This window comes from Salvelinus fontinalis, chromosome 5, assembly GCF_029448725.1.
Source record: "Salvelinus fontinalis isolate EN_2023a chromosome 5, ASM2944872v1, whole genome shotgun sequence".
NCBI classification, from domain to species: Eukaryota; Metazoa; Chordata; class Actinopteri; order Salmoniformes; family Salmonidae; genus Salvelinus; species Salvelinus fontinalis.
In genome coordinates, this window is record NC_074669.1 from 62,494,077 (window position 1) to 62,517,326 (window position 23,250).

The 23,250-nt window shown below is 45.9% G+C and overlaps 1 protein-coding gene across 2 annotated transcripts in view; it reads left to right on the forward strand.

Annotated features, from left to right (window-relative positions):
- Window positions 1-14,443, forward strand: part of rnf38 (ring finger protein 38) — a 63,179-nt gene extending 48,736 nt beyond the window's left edge. For both annotated transcript variants that reach the window (XM_055924138.1, XM_055924139.1), the window contains exons 6-13: window positions 1,194-1,352; window positions 2,769-2,936; window positions 5,046-5,213; window positions 5,846-5,949; window positions 6,145-6,229; window positions 6,946-7,067; window positions 11,041-11,140; window positions 11,815-14,443. In XM_055924138.1, the coding sequence (XP_055780113.1) occupies window positions 1,194-1,352; window positions 2,769-2,936; window positions 5,046-5,213; window positions 5,846-5,949; window positions 6,145-6,229; window positions 6,946-7,067; window positions 11,041-11,140; window positions 11,815-11,877 (969 nt within the window). In that variant the 3' untranslated portion in view covers window positions 11,878-14,443. The remainder of the gene's footprint in view (window positions 1-1,193; window positions 1,353-2,768; window positions 2,937-5,045; window positions 5,214-5,845; window positions 5,950-6,144; window positions 6,230-6,945; window positions 7,068-11,040; window positions 11,141-11,814) is intronic.
- Window positions 14,444-23,250: the final 8,807 nt, after the last annotated feature.

Sequence of the window (23,250 nt, forward strand, 5' to 3'; positions counted from 1 at the left end):
CTGGGAGAGAGAGAGAGGGGACCTATATTAACAGGTTAGACTGGGAGAGAGAGGGAGGAGGGGATGTATATTAACAGGTTAGACTGGGAGAGAGAGAGGACCTATATTAACAGGTTAGACTGGGAGAGAGAGGGAGGAGGGGACCTATATTAACAGGTTAGACTGGGAGAGGGAGGGAGGAGGGGACCTATATTAACAGGTTAGACTGGGAGAGAGAGGGGAACTATATTAACAGGTTAGACTGGGAGAGAGAGGGAGGAGGGGACCTATATTAACAGGTTAGACTGGGAGAGAGAGAGAGAGGACCTATATTAACAGGTTAGACTGGGAGAGAGAGAGAGGGGACCTATATTAACAGGTTAGACTGGGAGAGAGGGAAAAGGGGACCTATATTAACAGGTTAGACTGGGAGGGGACCTATATTAACAGGTTAGACTGGGAGAGAGGGAAAAGGGGACCTATATTAACAGGTTAGACTGGGAGAGAGGGAAAAGGGGACCTATATTAACAGGTTAGACTGGGAGAGAGAGGGAGGAGGGGACCTACATGAACAGGTTAGACTGGGAGAGGGAGGGACGAGGGGACCTATATTAACTCTCTCTCTCTCCCTCCAACAGGTCTCAGTCCGTCTCCTATATATTAACTCTCTCTCTCTCCAACAGGCCTCAGTCCCAGTCTCTTATATATTAACTCTCTCTCTCTCTCTCTCCAACAGGCCTCAGTCCCAGTCTCCTATATATTAACTCTCTCTCTCCAACAGGTCTCAGTCCCAGTCTCCTATATATTAACTCTCTCTCTCTCTCTCCAACAGGCCTCAGTCCCAGTCTCCTATATATTAACTCTCTCTCTCCAACAGGTCTCAGTCCCAGTCTCTTATATATTAACTCTCTCTCTCTCTCTCCAACAGGCCTCAGTCCCAGTCTCCTATATATTAACTCTCTCTCTCCAACAGGTCTCAGTCCCAGTCTCCTATATATTAACTCTCTCTCTCTCTCTCCAACAGGCCTCAGTCCCAGTCTCCTATATATTAACTCTCTCTCTCTCCAACAGGTCTCAGTCCCAGTCTCCTATATATTAACTCTCTCTCTCTCTCTCCAACAGGCCTCAGTCCCAGTCTCCTATATATTAACTCTCTCTCTCCAACAGGCCTCAGTCCCAGTCTCCTATATATTAACTCTCTCTCTCTCCAACAGGCCTCAGTCCCAGTCTCCTACACGGTGACTCCTGTCCCTTCTCATCATGGTCTGGTAACTCCTCTGTATACAGGACAGCACCTCCCTCCTGTCTGCTCCTCTCAACAACAGATCCCAGCCTGCAGTGTGGTCTTCAGTACAGGACAACACTACCACCCTGTGAGTAGAGACAGTAGTGTGTGTGTGTGTGTCGTCTTCAGGACAACACTACCACCCTGTGAGTAGAGACAGTAGTGTGTGTGTGTGTGTGTGTGTGTCGTCTTCAGGACAACACTACCACCCTGTGAGTAGAGACAGTAGTGTGTGTGTGTGTCGTCTTCAGGACAACACTACCACCTTAACGACAGTCCTTGAAATGGTTCTCCTGGGTCATGTTCAAGAGGGCACAACATTTATAACCTTTCAGATACAAATGTCTAGTCTGGTACCAGTCAGCTATCATTCCACTCCTTGGTCTAGTCTGGTACCAGTCAGCTGTCATTTCACTCCTTGGTCTAGTCTGGTACCAGTCATCTATCATTTCACTCCTTGGTCTAGTCTGGTACCAGTCAATAGTCATTTCACTCCTTGGTCTAGTCTGGTACCAGTCAATAGTCATTTCACTCCTTTGTCTAGTCTGGTACCAGTCAGCTGTCATTCCACTCCTTGGTCTAATCTGGTACCAGTCAGCTGTCATTTCACTCCTTGGTCTAGTCTGGTACCAGTCATCTATCATTTCACTCCTTGGTCTAGTCTGGTACCAGTCATCTATCATTTCACTCCTTGGTCTAGTCTGGTACCAGTCAGCTGTCATTTCACTCCTTGGTCTAGTCTGGTACCAGTCAGCTGTCGTTCCACTCCTTGGTCTAGTCTGGTACCAGTCAGCTATCATTCCACTCCTTGGTCTAGTCTGGTACCAGTCAGCTATCATTCCACTCCTTGGTCTAGTCTGGTACCAGTCAGCTATCATTCCACTCCTTGGGCTAGTCTGGTACCAGTCAGCTGTCGTTCCACTCCTTGGTCTAGTCTGGTACCAGTCAGCTATCATTCCACTCCTTGGTCTAGTCTGGTACCAGTCAGCTATCATTCCACTCCTTGGGCTAGTCTGGTACCAGTCAGCTGTCATTCCACTCCTTGGTCTAGTCTGGTACCAGTCAGCTATCATTCCACTCCTTGGTCTAGTCTGGTACCAGTCAGCTATCATTCCACTCCTTGGTCTAGTCTGGTACCAGTCAGCTGTCATTCCACTCCTTGGTCTAGTCTGGTACCAGTCAGCAGTCATTCCACTCCTTGGTCTAGTCTGGTACCAGTCAGCAGTCATTCCACTCCTTGCTTGTTGGTGTTTGCTGTCCCCTGGTGGCAAAAATAATTAAATGCAGATATATATCATTGACATGCACAGTAGTATCAAACCTCACTTTCTCTCCCTCTCCCCCTCCCTCTCACTCTCCATCTCTCCCCCTCTCCCTCCCCCTCCCCCTCCCTCTCTCCATCTCTCCCACTCTCCCTCCCTCTCCCTCCCACTCTCCCTCTCCCTCCCTCTCTCCATCTCTCCCCCTCTCCCTCCCCCTCCCTCTCTCCATCTCTCTCTTTCAGATGCTGGGGGCGTGTTCGGTGCAGCATTTACCTGTACCCTACTCCTTTCCCTCCCTCCTCTCCAGTGATCCCCCTTTCCTCCTCCCCCCTCCCCACCTCTCTCACCACCCCCCCCACCTCCCTCCACCTGGACACTTCCTTCCCTTCCCGACACAACAGTCCAGATCGGTAAGAAACACATCACTCTGATTTTCATTATAATCAGGAATTGTATTTATGACGGTTTCTCCAAGTACCCAGTCTAGTTTGTTTTTAATGTCTGTGTTTCTCCAAGGATCCACTCTAGTTTGTTTTTAATATCCTGCAATAGATGTAATGACCCTTTAACCACCTAGGTAGTGGTATTCTATTTATTTAACCTTTTTATTTAACTAGGCAAGTCAGTTAGCAAATTCTTATTTACAATGACGGCCTACCCTGTCCAAACCCTCCCCTAACCCGGACGACACTGGGCCAATTGTGTGCCGCCCAATGGGACTACCCAGGCCCTTTAACCATTAAGGTAGTGGTGCTGCCCGGGCCCTTTAACCATTAAGGTAGTGGTGCTGTCCAGGCCCTTTAACCATTAAGGTAGTGGTGCTGTCCGGGGCCTTTAACCATTAAGGTAGTGGTGCTGTCCGGGCCCTTTAACCATTAAGGTAGTGGTGCTGTCCGGGGCCCTTTAACCATTAAGGTAGTGGTGCTGTCTGGGCCCTTTAACCATTAAGGTAGTGGTGCTGCCCGGGCCCTTTAACCATTAAGGTAGTGGTGCTGCCCGGGCCCTTTAACCATTAAGGTAGTGGTGCTGCCCGGGCCCTTTAACCATTAAGGTAGTGGTGCTGCCCGGGCCCTTTAACCATTAAGGTAGTGGTGCTGTCCGGGCCCTTTAACCATTAAGGTAGTGGTGCTGCCCAGGCCCTTTAACCATTAAGGTAGTGGTGCTGTCCGGGGCCCTTTAACCATTAAGGTAGTGGTGCTGCCCAGGCCCTTTAACCATTAAGGTAGTGGTGCTGTCCAGGCCCTTTAACCATTAAGGTAGTGGTGCTGTCCAGGCCCTTTAACCATTAAGGTAGTGGTGCTGCCCGGGGCCTTTAACCATTAAGGTAGTGGTGCTGCCCGGGGCCTTTAACCATTAAGGTAGTGGTGCTGTCCAGGGCCCTTTAACCATTAAGGTAGTGGTGCTGTCCGGGCCCTTTAACCATTAAGGTAGTGGTGCTGTCCGGGCCCTTTAACCATTAAGGTAGTGGTGCTGTCTGGGCCCTTTAACCATTAAGGTAGTGGTGCTGTCCAGGCCCTTTAACCATTAAGGTAGTGGTGCTGCCCGGGCCCTTTAACCATTAAGGTAGTGGTGCTGTCCGGGCCCTTTAACCATTAAGGTAGTGGTGCTGCCCAGGCCCTTTAACCATTAAGGTAGTGGTGCTGCCCGGGCCCTTTAACCATTAAGGTAGTGGTGCTGCCCGGGCCCTTTAACCATTAAGGTAGTGGTGCTGCCCGGGCCCTTTAACCATTAAGGTAGTGGTGCTGTCTGGGCCCTTTAACCATTAAGGTAGTGGTGCTGCCCGGGGCCTTTAACCATTAAGGTAGTGGTGCTGTCCGGGCCCTTTAACCATTATGGTAGTGGTGCTGCTCGGGGCCTTTAACCATTAAGGTAGTGGTGCTGTCCGGGCCCTTTAACCATTAAGGTAGTGGTGCTGCCCGGGCCCTTTAACCATTAAGGTAGTGATGCTGTCTGGGCCCTTTAACCATTAAGGTAGTGATGCTGTCCAGGCCCTTTAACCATTAAGGTAGTGGTGCTGTCCAGGGCCCTTTAACCATTAAGGTAGTGATGCTGTCTGGGCCCTTTAACCATTAAGGTAGTGGTGCTGTCTGGGCCCTTTAACCATGTTTGTAATGTTGAATCAGTATTTTTACTACATGGTTGGTTAAGTTGCTGCTGTTTTGCTTAACCATTTTGTGTCCAAGTCAGTCTCATATTCACATCTTAAATTGCTTTCTATTCACAATGTGCTCACTTTGACTTGAATTATAATTAGTCAAAGTGACTTGACATAACAGTTTTAGAATCCATTATAAACTTTTCCCCATGCCTAGAGAACCCTTGAAACTAGAGAACAAGTTGTAACAGCACATAATCCCCTTGTATGCCAATGACCCTTCATAGCCCTTTTTGTATGCCCCTTTAATATGCCTATGACCCTCCATAGCCCTTTTTGTAGGCATGTTAAAAGGGCATATGACCCTTCATAGCCCTTTTTGTATGCTTATGACCCTTCATAACCCTTTGTATCCCTGTCATAGCCGTTGCAGAGGATAGAGAACGAGGTGGAGCTGCTTGGAGAGCACCTGTCTGTGGGAGGGGGGTTCAACTACCCTCATGGAGGACACCACCCCTCCTCCCTGCCCCCCTCCACACCCCTCCAGTTCCTGTCTCATCACGACTCCCTGTCACAGGAGCTGTTCGGAGTGGTAAGACGCCCCTCCCCCAGTACCTCTCTCACCCTTCCTCCCTGCCCCCTTCCAGTTCCTGTCTCATCACGACTCCCTGTCACAGGAGCTGTTCGGAGTGGTAAGACGCCCCCCCCAGTACCTCTCTCACCCTTCTTCCTTCTTCCCTGCCCCCCTCCAGTTCCTCTCTTACCCTTCCTCCCTACCCCCTCCAGTACCTCTCACCCTTCCTCCCTGCCCCCTCCAGTTCCTCTCTTACCCTTCCTCCCTCCCCCCCTCCAGTTCCTCTCTCATCACGACTCCCTGTCACAGGAGCTGTTCACCCACACCTCATGCTAGCCATCAAAACACCTGCCCAAGGGCTGTCTTGCACGGCCACTCGTCTAAGTATTTGTATTTATTAAGGATCCCATTTAGTTCCTGACAAGGCAGCAGCTACTCTTCCTGGGGTTTATTATGGATCCCCATTAGTTCCTAATAAATAATTACATAAAACTGTACAATACATTCACAACAGATTTCACAACATGTTACAATAACACACAGATGGAGAACACCATGTGACAATAACACTATGTACACACAGATGGAGAACACCATGTCCTTACCTCTATGAAGGGTTCTTACCGTTCCTTTCTCTGTCCCTCTCCCAGCCGTACCCCCACTTCATGCCTCGGCGAATCACAGGGCGTCGTTACCGCTCCCAGCAGACCGTGCCCCCGGCCCCCTACCACCCAGGCTTTCTGCCTTACTTCCTGTGAGTACTTCTTCTTCTCTTGTTGTTGTAGCAGCACCTGTGTATTAGGTATGCAGTACATGTTGGAACAAATCATGGGTTTATATGGTATAATACTGTATGATGTTATATTAGGCATTGTGATCATTTTGTTTATTGAAATGTACCCCTCTCCCTCCCCTGTCTCTCCATCTCTCCCCCTCTCCTGTCTCTCAGGTCGATGCTTCCAGTGGTTCCTACAGTCGGTCCTACCATCAGTCTAGAGTTAGATGTGGATGATGGAGAGGTAGAGAACTATGAAGTAAGCTAGCCACAGAGCTAACTATACATCTATATGGTCTAGTGTAGTGGAGGTAAGCTAGCCACAGAGCTAACTATACATCTATATGGTCTAGTGTAGTGGAGGTAAGCTAGCCACAGAGCTAACTATACATCTATATGGTCTAGTGTAGTGGAGGTAAGCTAGCCACAGAGGTAACTATACATCTATATGGTGTAGTGGAGGTAAGCTAGCCACAGAGCTAACTATACATCTATATGGTGTAGTGTAGTGGAGGTAAGCTAGCCACAGAGCTAACTATACATCTATATGGTCTAGTGTAGTGGAGGTAAGCTAGCCACAGAGCTAACTATACATCTATATGGTGTAGTGTAGTGGAGGTAAGCTAGCCACAGAGCTAACTATACATCTACATGGTCTAGTCAACTCTAATGTAGTGGAGGTAGTTTTAATGAACTACAGTCTATTGTTGGCTGACACATCTAGCCTCGTGTTAGTTCCAATAGCTAATGCCTAGGCTTCAGCTCAGTGGGCTAAAAGGATTAAAACCTGTTGATTGGTGTGTAGATGTACACTATGCAGAACATGAGTGTCTATCAATCCAATGCTGTTATGTCCTCAAGGGCGAGGGAATGAACGCACCTAGGGTAGATGGGAGGACAACAAGAATTTATCTTGTGTAGGTAGACCGGCTCTTCTCTGACCTCTAACCTTTAACCCCCCTGTCTGACCTCCAGGCCCTGTTGAACCTAGCAGAGCGTCTGGGCGAGGCCAAACCCAGAGGACTGACCAAGGCTGACATAGAACAGCTTCCCTCCTACCGCTTCAACCCCAACAACCACCAGTCAGAACAGACACTGTGAGTAGAGTCCCTTCAACAACCACCACCAGTCAGAACAGACACTGTGAGTAGAGTCCCTTCAACCACCAGTCAGAACAGACACTGTGAGTAGAGTCCCTTCAACAACCACCAGTCAGAACAGACACTGTGAGTAGAGTCCCTTCAACAACCACCAGTCAGAACAGACACTGTGAGTAGAGTCCCTTCAACCACCAGTCAGAACAGACACTGTGAGTAGAGTCCCTTCAACCACCAGTCAGAACAGACACTGTGAGTAGAGTCCCTTCAACCACCACCAGTCAGAACAGACACTGTGAGTAGAGTCCCTTCAACAACCACCAGTCAGAACAGACACTGTGAGTAGAGTCCCTTCAACAACCACCAGTCAGAACAGACACTGTGAGTAGAGTCCCTACAACCACCAGTCAGAACAGACACTGTGAGTAGAGTCCCTACAACCACCAGTCAGAACAGACACTGTGAGTAGAGTCCCTTCAACCACCACCAGTCAGAACAGACACTGTGAGTAGAGTCCCTTCAACAACCACCACCAGTCAGAACAGACACTGTGAGTAGAGTCCCTTCAACAACCACCACCAGTCAGAACAGACACTGTGAGTAGAGTCCCTTCAACAACCACCAGTCAGAACAGACACTGTGAGTAGAGTCCCTTCAACAACCACCAGTCAGAACAGACACTGTGAGTAGAGTCCCTTCAACAACCACCACCAGTCAGAACAGACACTGTGAGTAGAGTCCCTTCAACAACAACCACCAGTCAGAACAGACACTGTGAGTAGAGTCCCTTCAACAACCACCAGTCAGAACAGACACTGTGAGTAGAGTCCCTTCAACAACCACCAGTCAGAACAGACACTGTGAGTAGAGTCCCTACAACAACCACCAGTCAGAACAGACACTGTGAGTAGAGTCCCTTCAACAACAACCACCAGTCAGAACAGACACTGTGAGTAGAGTCCCTTCAACAAACACCAGTCAGAACAGACGCTGTGAGTAGAGTCCCTTCAACAACAACCACCAGTCAGAACAGACGCTGTGAGTAGAGTCCCTTCAACAACAACCACCAGTCAGAACAGACACTGTGAGTGGAGTCCCTTCAACAACCACCAGTCAGAACAGACACTGTGAGTAGAATCCCTTCAACAACCACCAGTCAGAACAGACACTGTGAGTAGAGTCCCTTCAACAACAACCAGTCAGAACAGACACTGTGAGTAGAGTCCCTTCAACAACCACCAGTCAGAACAGACACTGTGAGTAGAGTCCCTTCAACAACCACCACCAGTCAGAACAGACACTGTGAGTAGAGTCCCTTCAACAACCACCACCAGTCAGAACAGACACTGTGAGTAGAGTCCCTTCAACAACCACCAGTCAGAACAGACACTGTGAGTAGAGTCCCTTCAACAACCACCACCAGTCAGAACAGACACTGTGAGTAGAGTCCCTTCAACAACAACCACCAGTCAGAACAGACACTGTGAGTAGAGTCCCTTCAACAACCACCAGTCAGAACAGACACTGTGAGTAGAGTCCCTTCAACAACCACCACCAGTCAGAACAGACACTGTGAGTAGAGTCCCTTCAACAACCACCAGTCAGAACAGACACTGTGAGTAGAGTCCCTTCAACAACCACCACCAGTCAGAACAGACACTGTGAGTAGAGTCCCTTCAACAACAACCACCAGTCAGAACAGACACTGTGAGTAGAGTCCCTTCAACAACCACCACCAGTCAGAACAGACACTGTGAGTAGAGTCCCTTCAACAACCACCACCAGTCAGAACAGACACTGTGAGTAGAGTCCCTTCAACAACCACCACCAGTCAGAACAGACACTGTGAGTAGAGTCCCTTCAACAACAACCACCAGTCAGAACAGACACTGTGAGTAGAGTCCCTTCAACAAACACCAGTCAGAACAGACGCTGTGAGTAGAGTCCCTTCAACAACAACCACCAGTCAGAACAGACACTGTGAGTAGAGTCCCTTCAACAACCACCAGTCAGAACAGACACTGTGAGTGGAGTCCCTTCAACAACCACCAGTCAGAACAGACACTGTGAGTAGAGTCCCTTCAACAACCACCACCAGTCAGAACAGACACTGTGAGTAGAGTCCCTTCAACAACCACCAGTCAGAACAGACACTGTGAGTAGAGTCCCTTCAACAACCACCACCAGTCAGAACAGACACTGTGAGTAGAGTCCCTTCAACAACAACCACCAGTCAGAACAGACGCTGTGAGTAGAGTCCCTTCAACAACAACCACCAGTCAGAACAGACACTGTGAGTAGAGTCCCTTCAACAACCACCAGTCAGAACAGACACTGTGAGTGGAGTCCCTTCAACAACCACCAGTCAGAACAGACACTGTGAGTAGAATCCCTTCAACAACCACCAGTCAGAACAGACACTGTGAGTAGAGTCCCTTCAACAACAACCAGTCAGAACAGACACTGTGAGTAGAGTCCCTTCAACAACCACCACCAGTCAGAACAGACACTGTGAGTAGAGTCCCTTCAACAACCACCAGTCAGAACAGACACTGTGAGTAGAGTCCCTTCAACAACCACCACCAGTCAGAACAGACACTGTGAGTAGAGTCCCTTCAACAACCACCACCAGTCAGAACAGACACTGTGAGTAGAGTCCCTTCAACAACAACCACCAGTCAGAACAGACACTGTGAGTAGAGTCCCTTCAACAACCACCAGTCAGAACAGACACTGTGAGTAGAGTCCCTTCAACAACCACCACCAGTCAGAACAGACACTGTGAGTAGAGTCCCTTCAACAACCACCAGTCAGAACAGACACTGTGAGTAGAGTCCCTTCAACAACCACCACCAGTCAGAACAGACACTGTGAGTAGAGTCCCTTCAACAACAACCACCAGTCAGAACAGACACTGTGAGTAGAGTCCCTTCAACAACCACCAGTCAGAACAGACACTGTGAGTAGAGTCCCTTCAACAACAACCACCAGTCAGAACAGACACTGTGAGTAGAGTCCCTTCAACAATCACCACCAGTCAGAACAGACACTGTGAGTAGAGTCCCTTCAACAACCACCAGTCAGAACAGACACTGTGAGTAGAGTCCCTACAACAACAACCACCAGTCAGAACAGACACTGTGAGTAGAGTCCCTTCAACAACAACCACCAGTCAGAACAGACACTGTGAGTAGAGTCCCTTCAACAACCACCACCAGTCAGAACAGACACTGTGAGTAGAGTCCCTTCAACAACCACCAGTCAGAACAGACACTGTGAGTAGAGTCCCTTCAACAACCACCACCAGTCAGAACAGACACTGTGAGTAGAGTCCCTTCAACAACCACCACCAGTCAGAACAGACACTGTGAGTAGAGTCCCTTCAACAACCACCACCAGTCAGAACAGACGCTGTGAGTAGAGTCCCTTCAACAACCACCACCAGTCAGAACAGACGCTGTGAGTAGAGTCCCTTCAACAACAACCACCAGTCAGAACAGACACTGTGAGTAGAGTCCCTTCAACAACCACCACCAGTCAGAACAGACGCTGTGAGTAGAGTCCCTTCAACAACCACCACCAGTCAGAACAGACGCTGTGAGTAGAGTCCCTTCAACAACAACCACCAGTCAGAACAGACACTGTGAGTAGAGTCCCTTCAACAACAACCACCAGTCAGAACAGACACTGTGAGTAGAGTCCCTTCAACAACCACCAGTCAGAACAGACACTGTGAGTAGAGTCCCTTCAACAACCACCAGTCAGAACAGACACTGTGAGTAGAGTCCCTTCAACAACAACCACCAGTCAGAACAGACACTGTGAGTAGAGTCCCTTCAACAACAACCACCAGTCAGAACAGACACTGTGAGTAGAGTCCCTTCAACAACCACGTTGTCTCTCTGTTCCAGGTGTTATATTAACGTTGTCTCTCTGTTCCAGGTGTTATATTAATATTGTCTCTCTGTTCCAGGTGCGTGGTGTGTATGTGTGACTTTGAGTCCCGTCAGCTGCTAAGAGTCCTGCCCTGTAACCACGAGTTCCACACCAAGTGTGTTGACAAGTGGCTGAAGGTGAGACAGAGATGGTGGTATATCTATACAAGAGACTGTATTTAACAGTCAGAGATGGTGATATATCTATACAAGAGACTTTATTTAACAGTCAGAGATGGTGATATATCTATACAAGAGACTTTATTTGACAGTCAGAGATGGTGATATATCTATACAAGAGACTTTATTTAACAGTCAGAGATGGTGATATATCTATACAAGAGACTTTATTTAACAGACAGAAGGTGATATATCTATACAAGATACTTTATTTAACAGACAGATGGTGATATATCTATACAAGAGACAGAGATGGTGATATATCTATACAAGAGACTTTATTTAACAGTCAGAGATGGTGATATATCTATACAAGAGACTTTATTTAACAGACAGAAGGTGATATATCTATACAAGATACTTTATTTAACAGACAGGTGGTGATATATCTATACAAGAGACAGAGATGGTGGTATATCTATACAAGAGACTTTATTTAACAGACAGAGATGGTGATATATCTATACAAGAGACTTTATTTAACAGTCAGACAGCACAACTAGATGAAACAGTGTTTTGATCAGGTCTTCCTCCATTCTGTGTACAGTTGAATTCTACAAGCTTTGTCATGCACTGTAAAGGGAAGTGAACATCCATGTATGACTAGTAGAATCGCCTCTGTCTCTCTCCAGGCTAACAGAACGTGTCCTATCTGTCGGGCGGACGCCTCCGAGGTCCAGCGGGATTCTGAATGACCTATGACCCCCACAGATCTAGGGTCTGCTCAGCGTCTCCACATCCTAACCTGACGCATTAGGGAAGGAAACGCAACAGACCTTAGATCAGTGTCTGGGAGCGACGTCCCCCCCCCCCCCTCTCCTCCGCCAAGTGAACTCTTTAAGAAACAGACTCTGCCTTCTTCCTATGATGATGTTATTCTAGTAATGGCCTTTTGACTGACACACACACACACACACACACACGTACGTACGAGGGGCAGTTGGACTTTTCCCCCTTTGTACTGTCTTACCTTCCTGCGTGATGATTGGATTTGTCTTCTGAAGGCTGTGGAGACACTCAGTTGGACTGTGTCGTTGTCCCGACTAACCCAGTGGAGAATATGGAAGCCCAAAGATTCTGACTATTGTGACATCATCGTTGTTATTGTTAATATTCTGTTGGTGATGAATCATTCAGAACCTGACTATTATGACATCGTTGTTATTGTTAATATTAATATTCTGTTGGTGATGAATCATTCAGAACCTGGATTGAGATGTGTTTTCACTAGTGGGGTTATTTTGGTTTATAAAGGTGCTTTCTCTTCATTTACCTTTTTAAAGTGTGTGTGCTGTTGTACTCCTACAAAACACATCTACAATGTGTGTCCAACTGAAATCTAGAGAGAATGGAGGACAGTACAATCTTTACATTGTTGTTAGTATTGGTTTAAGATCTGGGTAGAGGAAGGTGTGCAGAAATACAGCGTTGTCAGTAATCGGGAAAGTGTGTGTGTATTATTTATGCAGTGCAGCACACTGGCCTCCTGTTCACACTGCCGTTTCCGCTCTGATTGGTTCATGCTGTGCACTGAGACAGGAAGTGTTTCATGAGGAAGGGGAGGGGCTTCCAGGGAGGAGAAGGGCAACAGAACCAGGGTAGTTGAGGAGGATGGGGCGGGCCTTCTCTCTCATCACTCCTCTCTCTGTATCACTCTCTTTTTCCTCTCCCAGTCCATCTCTCTCGCTCTCTCGAGACATGGATCAGCCTCTTATCTCAGCTTACTCACACACATACACACACACTGAATGCACACCCCCGTGCAGCAGAGGAGTGTGTGTGCTGATATGAATCGATGCTAAACGTCCGACATTTGTTTTATTGGTCAGTTACTTAGGAAACATATGATAGTGGCCAAATCTCAAGGGAAACCATATTCTAGCATATCTATATATTGGTTCCAAGACCAAAGTAATGGACTATCTGGAGAATAGGAGTGTCATTTTGAGATACAACCAACGTTGTTCTCTGGTCGTTCAGATCACATTGAGAAGGTGAGATTATCTGAAGTGTAGTTTTAAGGCACATAATGATGATGGTTTTAGTGTGGTAGCATCACAGTTAGGGTTTAACTCCTTGGTAAAAAGGGACATATGTTTAGCCTGTCGACCACGAGTGAGAAAGATCAGTGCCTGGTTTCACTCATTCGTTCACAACAACAATGACTCTTCTGTTCAGTCTCCATTCATCCCCTCTTCCTCCTCTAGGATGCTTCTCACCCCCCCTTTCTCTCTGTCCCTTCACACCCCCCCTGTTTTCCACTGTGTCCTCTGTCTACCCAGTGTCTTTAGAAGTAGTCCTTAACTGCTGTCATAAGCCCTACATAAGGCTGTCTTAACATGCACAATGTCACCCTATGTCAAGTTTATGTCCTGGCTTCCTACTGCCCTTCACCCACACGGTGTCACAATTCATGTTCTATGTCAGGCTCACAGCAACCTTATGCAGGCCTTACGACAGTCTTATGTAGGCCTTACGACAGTCTTATGTAGGCCTTACGACAGCTAGCAGAAGGGACAGGTTTATTAAACCATGTCAGCCAGGCACCTGCAGTGTCTTAATATGTAAGAGATGCCTTTTAAAAGCCAGATTTACCCTCCTTAAAGCCATGTCACCAATAGGTGGGTTAATGACCTTTTAGATCAGCGTTTAGCTGGGACAAGGTCTTCACCCTACATGTTTCAAATAAACCATTCTCTCCGGTGTCCAATGTTGTCGTTGTCAGCTCGGCGTTTTAAAGGCTAAAAAATAAATAGTTATTGGCCGTAGCCGTGGCAACGGGGTTTGAAAAAGCTTCCGTTTTCCTGTTTTTGTTTCCTGGTTTTAAAGGTGTTATACTGTCGTCATGGCGTCCATTTTGTGTCATAGGATTCTAATTATTGTTATTGTTTTTCCTGCTTGGTACACTACTAGCAGTTACCTCATTGTCTCTTGATGTATATTCACATAAGAATATAGGACATTGTTTATTTTTTCCTCTTGCTATTTGTCGTTGGGTTGTTTTTAATACAAAGTGTTTTATCATTTATTAATAACATGACGTCGGTAGCTTTCTTCTCCATAATGTATCATATCTGTAACCAAAATCATTTGAAGGCTTGATATTGCAAATTTTTAACAAACATTTGTACATTTTTAATGAGAGTTATTACTAGTAAGGCGTTACTAAGTGGTGAAATGAATTGTTATTTTTAATCCCTGTCCCCAGTCTTTTTGGATTTCAAAGGCTGGTTCTATAATAAATGTAGAATTGCCAACTCATGGACTGTTCTCCTTTTCCTCTCACATTCTGTCATTCTGTTCAACCTCCTGTCCTCCTGAGGATGGGCGGGTTCAACTTCATTTAACTGTGAAATGGCATCTCTTTGTGCGTTATATAGGAGTAGAACAGTTACTGAGTAGACTAGTTACTTTCTGTTCTACTCATATATAACGCACAGAGGGGACTAGTTACTGTCTGTTCTAGTCCTATATAAAGCACAGAGTGGACTAGTTACTGTCTGTTCTACTCCTATATAACGCACAGAGGGGACTAGTTACTGTCTGTTCTAGTCCTATATAAAGCACAGAGTGGACTAGTTACTGTCTGTTCTACTCCTATATAACGCACAGAGGGGACTAGTTACTGTCTGTTCTACTCCTATATAAAGCACAGAGTGGACTAGTTACTGTCTGTTCTACTCCTATATAACGCACAGAGGGGACTAGTTACTGTCTGTTCTACTCCTATATAAAGCACAGTGGACTAGTTACTGTCTGTTCTACTCCTATATAAAGCACAGAGTGGACTAGTTAGTGTCTGTTCTACTCCTATATTAAGCACAGAGGGGACTAGTTGCTGTCTGTTCTACTCCTATATAAAGCACAGTGGACTAGTTACTGTCTGTTCTACTCCTATATTAAGCACAGAGGGGACTAGTTGCTGTCTGTTCTACTCCTATATTAAGCACAGAGGGGACTAGTTACTGTCTGTTCTAGTCCTATATAACGCACAGAGGACTAGGTACTGTCTGTTCTACTCCTATATAACGCACAGAGGGGACTAGTTACTGTCTGTTCTACTCCTATATAAAGCACAGAGAGGACTTGTTATTCAGTTCTACTCCAATATAAAGCACTGAGGGGACTAGTTATTCTGTTTTGTACTCCTATATAAAGCATAGAGGGGACTAGTTATTGTCTCTGTTATACTCATACTGAACAAAAATATAAATGCAACAATTTTACAGTTATAAGAAAATTGGTGAAATTAAATAAATTCATTAGGCCCTAATGTATGGATTTCACATGACTGGGCAGGGGCGCAGCCATGGGTGTACCTGGGAGGGCATAGACCCACCCACTTGGGAGCCAGGCCCACCCAACTTGTGACAAACTGCACATTTTAGAGTGGCCTTTTATTGTTGCCAGCACAAGGTGCACCTGTGTAATGATCATGCTGTTTAATCAGCTTCTTGATATGCCACACCTGTCAGGTGGATGGATTATCTTATCTCATTAACATATGAGAGAAATCAGCTTTTTGTGTGTATGGAAAATATCTGGGATCTTTTATTTCAGCTCATGAAACATGGGCCCAACATATTGAGTATATTTTGTTCAGTATAGTTCCCACACATCACCTTCTATATTCAAACAAAATAGGCCTTTCATAAGCAAATGGGAAGCATCATGTTCAGTCTTCTAGAACGAAAATATAGTCTTCCTAGTAGGACTGCAACAATGACGTGGTGTGTACTGTATGTGTGTGTGCATACGTTTGTTTGTTTTTGGAGTCGAGCAAGAGGTGACTCCTTTCAATTCCAGCCACAGGAGTCGAGCAAGAGTCGACTCCTTTCAACTCCAACCACAGGAGTCGGAGTCGAGCAAGAGTCGACTCCTTTCAACTCCAACCACAGGAGTCGGAGTCCAGCAAGAGTCGACTCCTTTCAACTCCAACCACAGGAGTCAGAGTCCAGCAAGAGTCGACTCCTTTCAACTCCAACCACAGGAGTCGAGCAAGAGTCGACTCATTTCAACTCCAACCACAGGAGTCGAGCAAGAGTCGACTCCTTTCAACTCCAACCACAGGAGTCGAGCAAGAATCCACTCCTTTCAACTCCAACCACAGGAGTCGGAGTTGATTCTATAAATCGTCGTGCACCTCTAGGTCAGAGTAGAACCAGGAAGTCGTGCACCTCTAGGTCAGAGTAGAACCAGGAAGTCGTGCACCTCTAGGTCAGAGTAGAACCAGGAAGTCGTGCACCTCTAGGTCAGAGTAGAACCAGGAAGTCGTGCACCTCTAGGTCAGAGTAGAACCAGGAAGTCGTGCACCTCTAGGTCAGAGTAGAACCAGGAAGTCGTGCACCTCTAGGTCAGAGTAGAACCAGGAAGTCGTGCACCTCTAGGTCAGAGTAGAACCAGAAGGTGTCATATGCTGAGGCAGTGAAGAGAGTAGAGGATGATGGGTCAAGGGTGAGTAGTCGACCTAGGCCAATATGGAGTGATATGAATTTGTGTTTCAGTCAGGTTGGCTTCTAAGAATGTATTGCCATGGTTACCACCTGTACAACAGAAATGGAACATCAATCCCAGAGAATAGATGTTGTGGTAGCAGATGCAGAGAAGTACTTGGGTGTCGTATGCAGTGGTAAAAATACTTTAGAGTACTACTTAAGTCGTTTTTTGGGGTGTCTGTACTTTACTTTACTATTCATATTTTTGACTACTTTTACTTCACTACATTCCTAAAGAAAACCATGTACTTTTTACTTTTTCCCCTGACACCCAAAAGTACTCGTTACATTGTGAATGCTTAGTAGGACAGTAAAATGGGTCAATTCACGCACTTATCAAGACAACATCCCTGGTCATCCGTACTGCTTCTGATCTGGCGGACTCACCAGATACACATGCTCAATGTGTAAATGATGTCTGAGTGTTGGAGTGTGGCCCCTGGCTATCCTTACATTAAGAAATAAAATGGTGCCGTCTGGTTTGCTTAATATTAGGAATTTTTAATTATTTATACTTTTACTTTTGATACTTAAGTAAATTTTAGCAATTACATTTACTTTTGATATTTAATTGTATTTAAAACCAAATACTTGTAGACTTTTACTCAAGTAGTATTTTACTGTGTGACTTTTACATGAGTCATTTTCTATTAATAAGGTATCTTTACTTTTACTCAAGTATCACAATTGGGTAATTTTTCCACCACTGGTTGTATATTGATGTGACATACTGATATGACATCACCAGGTCAGTTAAGAATTCAGGGTTCTCGTTACGTCGACAGCCAGGGGCGCAGCTTTGGTTTTAGAAGTGGGTGGGAGATAACTTGGCGGGGGGGTCCGGAGGTCCTCCCCTTTTTTGGGGCATCTAAAGCTAATTTCCTGTATTTCTAGAACATCTAATAGTGACCCATGGCCAATGTTCCCTAAAATGTGTTCAGCGCTGAGTAAAGTTCAGGTCTGCTGAGCGTACACCTGAGCATTGTGAAAATTCAGTACAACTTCCAGTATGTGTTTACTGTGAACACTGAGGCTGTACCCCCTTTAAGTTACAGTTACAGTGTTCAATGTAGGCCTACATTCATGAGACCTTTGAAAAAAAACATGTAAGGATTGACATGAACCTGTCAATCCACTTCTTCCTTCAGACATGGAGATGACTGAAAATGTTGTGTTGTTTGATGCAAGAAACCACTTGACAAAATAAAATTCAGTATTATTCCCATACCACTGTTACACAGAATCAGACACATTATTCTACTCCCTGCCTATTGGCTACTTAGCTTATTCAAGCCTGTCACAAAATACAACACTGCCCCTTTAAGACAAAAAAAAAGCTATTTACCTGACTGGATTTTCAAAGAGTCTAAAAATGTACACGGTTTGTAGGTGTAACAATATAACTTTACGTTGTCCCCTCGCCCCGACACGGGCGCGAACCAGGGACCCTCTGCACACATCAACAACTGACACCCACGAAGCGTCGTTACCCATCGCTCCACAAAAGCCGCGGCCCTTGCAGAGCAAGGGGAAACACTACTTCTAGGTTTCAGAGCAAGTGACGTAACTGATTGAAATGCTACTAGCCATTTCACATCCGTTACATAGGAAGTAATCACTCCCCTATTGCTGACTACAAATGATCTATAACTGGGATAATAACTCACTAACTAGCAAAGGATATGAACAAATGTTCCATTCAGCTCTCTGCCTCCATGCAGCTCTCGGCCCATCTACGTAAATGGCACAGACAGATCTATATATGGCAATGGATTATTTGCATATAGGCCTACTGCAGCTCTGATTGGTTATGCCGCCCCGGTCTGTGTAGGGTACGGCCTGAGACATGCGCAATAGAATCCTACTCCGATACGTTCTGCCTACAACAACATCTCTTGCGTAGTTCGTTTTTTTTTCTCTCGCTATGTTGCATTGAAAGTGACAACTGCCACACTAAAGGGAAGCCTTGATAGTGTTAACTAACAGGGAAAACACTAGAAAGTTGATTGACAGTAGTTGAGGGTGGGAGGGCCTGTATAAACACAAACTCACTTCCTTGACAACTTCCTTCACAACAGCTCTGCTCAACTGACATGATTGGTTGATATTAGGTGAGGGCGGGAGGTCCTGTATAAACACAAACTCACTTCCTTGACAACTTCCTTGACAACAGCTCTGTGCTGCACGGAGAAGCGCAGTACCTATGAATGCGCTGACTTCTGCAGAGGCCATATCGTACAAAGTAAAAGCTGCACGGCCTTTAACGGTAAAACCTTGTACACCCAATGTTCAATCCTATACTTACAACTTGTGTTAAATTAGGACATTATTCTGAATCGAATCAACCAGACTCAGAGGTAAACTTCTGTGATAAACAGAAGTAAACAACTTTCACCGGGAGAACCTGACGCACCGGAGTCCCGTCCTCCCAGGCCGTACAAACCAACGAGTGAATGACATGATACCAAAGAAGAAGAGTCTGAAGTTAAACTCATCTGGGAACAACCAATAGACAGATATGAAGTTTGACCAACTGTTTGCAGAAAAATGATTTATATATTTATTTTTAATTTTAATAGTTTTCATCACTCTTTACTGAAGAAACAACAAGAAAACAGCCACCGGTAAGCAGCGCTTATAGCTGAGAAGCGTTTGGACAAGGCATAATAACATGTTCATGCCTTGGGTTCTCGATAGCAACATCAACATCTAAATGAAAACAGTGATTATGTATTGTATGAGAATTAAAGGTTTGTGTCAAAGTAAAAGTATAAGGCAAATACATAGGTCAACTACAGCATTACATTGTACATGGTATAATTATCAACACACACCCTCCAAAAGCATCTTAAGACCCCCACAGACAGTACGATTTTAGCCATCTTATACCACGGTTTTGCCGTCCCAGATATAATTTCCACACCGTGGGCAAATTCTTATGTCGCAAACTATTGTGTGACGTCTTGGCTCGTTCAGGGTGTAGGGCCGCCGATGAAACACCGCTACGTGCGGTCGTAGGCTCCGACAAAGTTCTGTCAGTGTCATTGTTTTGTGCCTTTATGGTGTTATGAGCCGATCCCGGTGACTGACCAATAGGAACACGGCCGGCACTGAGTATGCAAACAATCATATGATTATTGTGAATAGTCAGATTAATATAATAGTTTGATTTTTTTTTTAAATGTGCAAGAAGAACGATTTCCCTAATAATGTTGTTTACATGGACACATCTGAAATCGGACTACCTGAATGGGATTTTGATACATACGCAGAAAATCGCCATTCAAAATGAACATTCTACCACAGCGACCATGTTGTTTTGGCGACTATTTGATTCTGAGTTGGGACATGTAAAGTTTGTATGTGAAAACTGTGCAGACTTCCAGTTTTTACGAAATCGCGAATAAGCATAGAGAGGCTTGCGCTCAAATATGGGTGACTGCATACTTGGGCTGCGGTCCAAACACTTAAAAGACACACCCCACCACCTCACCCCACCACCACAACCCACCACCTCACCCCACCACCACACCCCACCCCACCACCTCACCCCACCACCACACCCCACCACCACACCCCACCCCACCACCTCACCCCACCACCACACCCCACCACCACACCCCACCACCACACCCCACCACCTCAGCCCTCAAATTACTGATGACGTATCACGATGTCTGATGAGTTGACACTTGAAGATATAAAATGTGATTTTAGTTACTTCAAACTGCCAATGTGAACACAGTTTAAGGTGAACCTAGCCTTAAGATGGAAACTGGGCCCAGGTCCATTATTCTCATTATTTCACTCTTAGTGGCTTAAACTTTGAATATGTCCTGATCAGCGGGAAGGCTATAAATCAACATAAACTCGCAGCAATTTTGCCATTCAAAAGTGAATGCCCCTTTTAAACCAAATATACTGTACTCAAAGGATGCCTATAGCCCAACCCCCCCCCCCTTCTCTTACCTCTATTCCCTCCTGCTTTCTCTACCTCCTTCCATCTCCCTATCAGAGATACAACTTTTTGGTCAGATTGCTGACAATATGAAGAGGCCACCTTGTACAATCAGATGATTCATCTGTAGGTCTGGATGTTGGCTTCCTCTGACCCAGCCGTTGGTTCACCTAAACACATCATAGGATAAATAATAATACACAGAATCCCTTTAAAGGACTTTTTTTGCCCGATATCCATCACATGACATGAAGAGCAGGTTTCTCCATCAACCGTACTGACCTCTGTGAAGAGTTCATACACGTCGCGTGTAGCTACTGAATCCTTAGTAAACACGTTATGCATCTCTTCAAACAATGGGCATCCTCCGTCCGGGTGTCTGATGGCAAGTTTTCCTGTCATTAAAATAAGAGACATCCTTCAGAAAAAAAGTTAACTAAGACTAACATTACATTATTATGTTAAGAGAGAGGACAGCAGCAGCTCTTTCCTGCTCTCTACACCTCCCACCACTAGAGGACAGCAGCAGGTCCTTCCTCCTCTCTACACCTCCCACCACTAGAGGACAGCAGCAGCTCCTTCCTGCTCTCTACACCTCCCACCACTAGGGGACAGCAGCAGATCCTTCCTGCTCTCTACACCTCCCACCACTAGAGGACAGCAGCAGCTCCTTCCTCCTCTCTACACCTCCCACCACTAGAGGACAGCAGCTCCTTCCTCCTCTCTACACCTCCCACCACTAGAGGACAGCAGCTCCTTCCTCCTCTCTACACCTCCCACCACTAGAGGACAGCAGCAGCTCCTTCCTGCTCTCTACACCTCCCACCACTAGAGGACAGCAGCAGCTCCTTCCTGCTCTCTACACCTCCCACCACTATAGAGGACAGCAGCATCTCCTTCCTCCTCTCTACACCTCCCACCACTAGAGGACAGCAGCAGATCCTTCCTGCTCTCTACACCTCCCACCACTAGAGGACAGCAGCAGATCCTTCCTCCTCTCTACACCTCCCACCACTAGAGGACAGCAGCTCCTTCCTCCTCTCTACACCTCCCACCACTAGAGGACAGCAGCTCCTTCCTCCTCTCTACACCTCCCACCACTAGAGGACAGCAGCTCCTTCCTCCTCTCTACACCTCCCACCACTAGAGGAAAGCAGCAGCTCCTTCCTGCTCTCTACACCTCCCACCACTATAGAGGACAGCAGCTCCTTCCTCCTCTCTACACCTCCCACCACTAGAGGACAGCAGCAGATCCTTCCTGCTCTCTACACCTCCCACCACTAGAGGACAGCAGCAGATCCTTCCTGCTCTCTACACCTCCCACCACTAGAGGGCAGGAGATCCTTCCTGCTCTCTACACCTCCCACCACTAGAGGGCAGGAGATCCTTCCTGCTCTCTACACCTCCCACCACTAGAGGACAGCAGATCCTTCCTCCTCTCTACACCTCCCTCCACTATAGAGGAAAGCAGCAGATCCTTCCTGCTCTCTACACCTCCCACCACTATAGAGCACAGCAGCAGATCCTTCCTCCTCTCTACACCTCCCACCACTAGGGGACAGCAGCAGATCCTTCCTGCTCTCTACACCTCCCACCACTATAGAGGACAGCAGCAGATCCTTCCTGCTCTCTACACCTCCCACCACTAGAGGACAGCAGCAGCTCCTTCCTGCTCTCTACACCTCCTACCACTAGAGGACAGCAGATCCTTCCTGCTCTCTACACCTCCCACCACTAGAGGACAGCAGCAGATTCTTCCTGCTCTCTACACCTCCCACCACTAGAGGGCAGCAGCAGATCCTTCCTGCTCTCTACACCTCCCACCACTATACTATACCGGATTGAAAAGCTGTTATCTGTTCCAGAAATTCAGCAGCACAAAGTGTGTAGAACTACATAGAGAGATAATAGAACTACATAGAGAGATAATAGAACTACATAGAGAGATAATTGAACTACATGGAGAGGTAATAGAACTACATAGAGAGATAATATACCTACATAGATGGATAATATAACTACATAGAGAGATCATAGAACTACATAAAGACAATATAACTACATAGAGAGATAATATAACTTCATAGAGCGATAATTTAACTACATAGAGATAATAGAACAACACAGAGAGATAATATACCTACATAGAGAGATAATAGAACTACATAGAGAGATAATAGAACTACAGAGAGAGATAATAGAACTACATAGAGAGATAATAGAACCACCAAGTATAGTAGACATTACTGTACACTGTATAGTAGACTGTATAGTAGACATTACTGTAGACTGTATAGTAGACTGTATAGTAGACATTACTGTACACTGTTTAGTAGACTGTATAGTAGACTGTATAGTAGACATTACTGTACACTGTATAGTAGAATATAGTAGACTGTATAACAGACATTACTGTAGACTGTATAGTACACTGTATAGTAGACTGTATAGTAGACATTACTGTAGACTGTATAGTAGACTGTATAATAGACATTACTGTAGACTGTATAGTAGACTGTATAGTAGACTGTATAGTAGACATTACTGTAGACTGTATAGTAGAATATAGTAGACTGTATAGTAGACATTACTGTAGACTGTATAGTAGAATATAG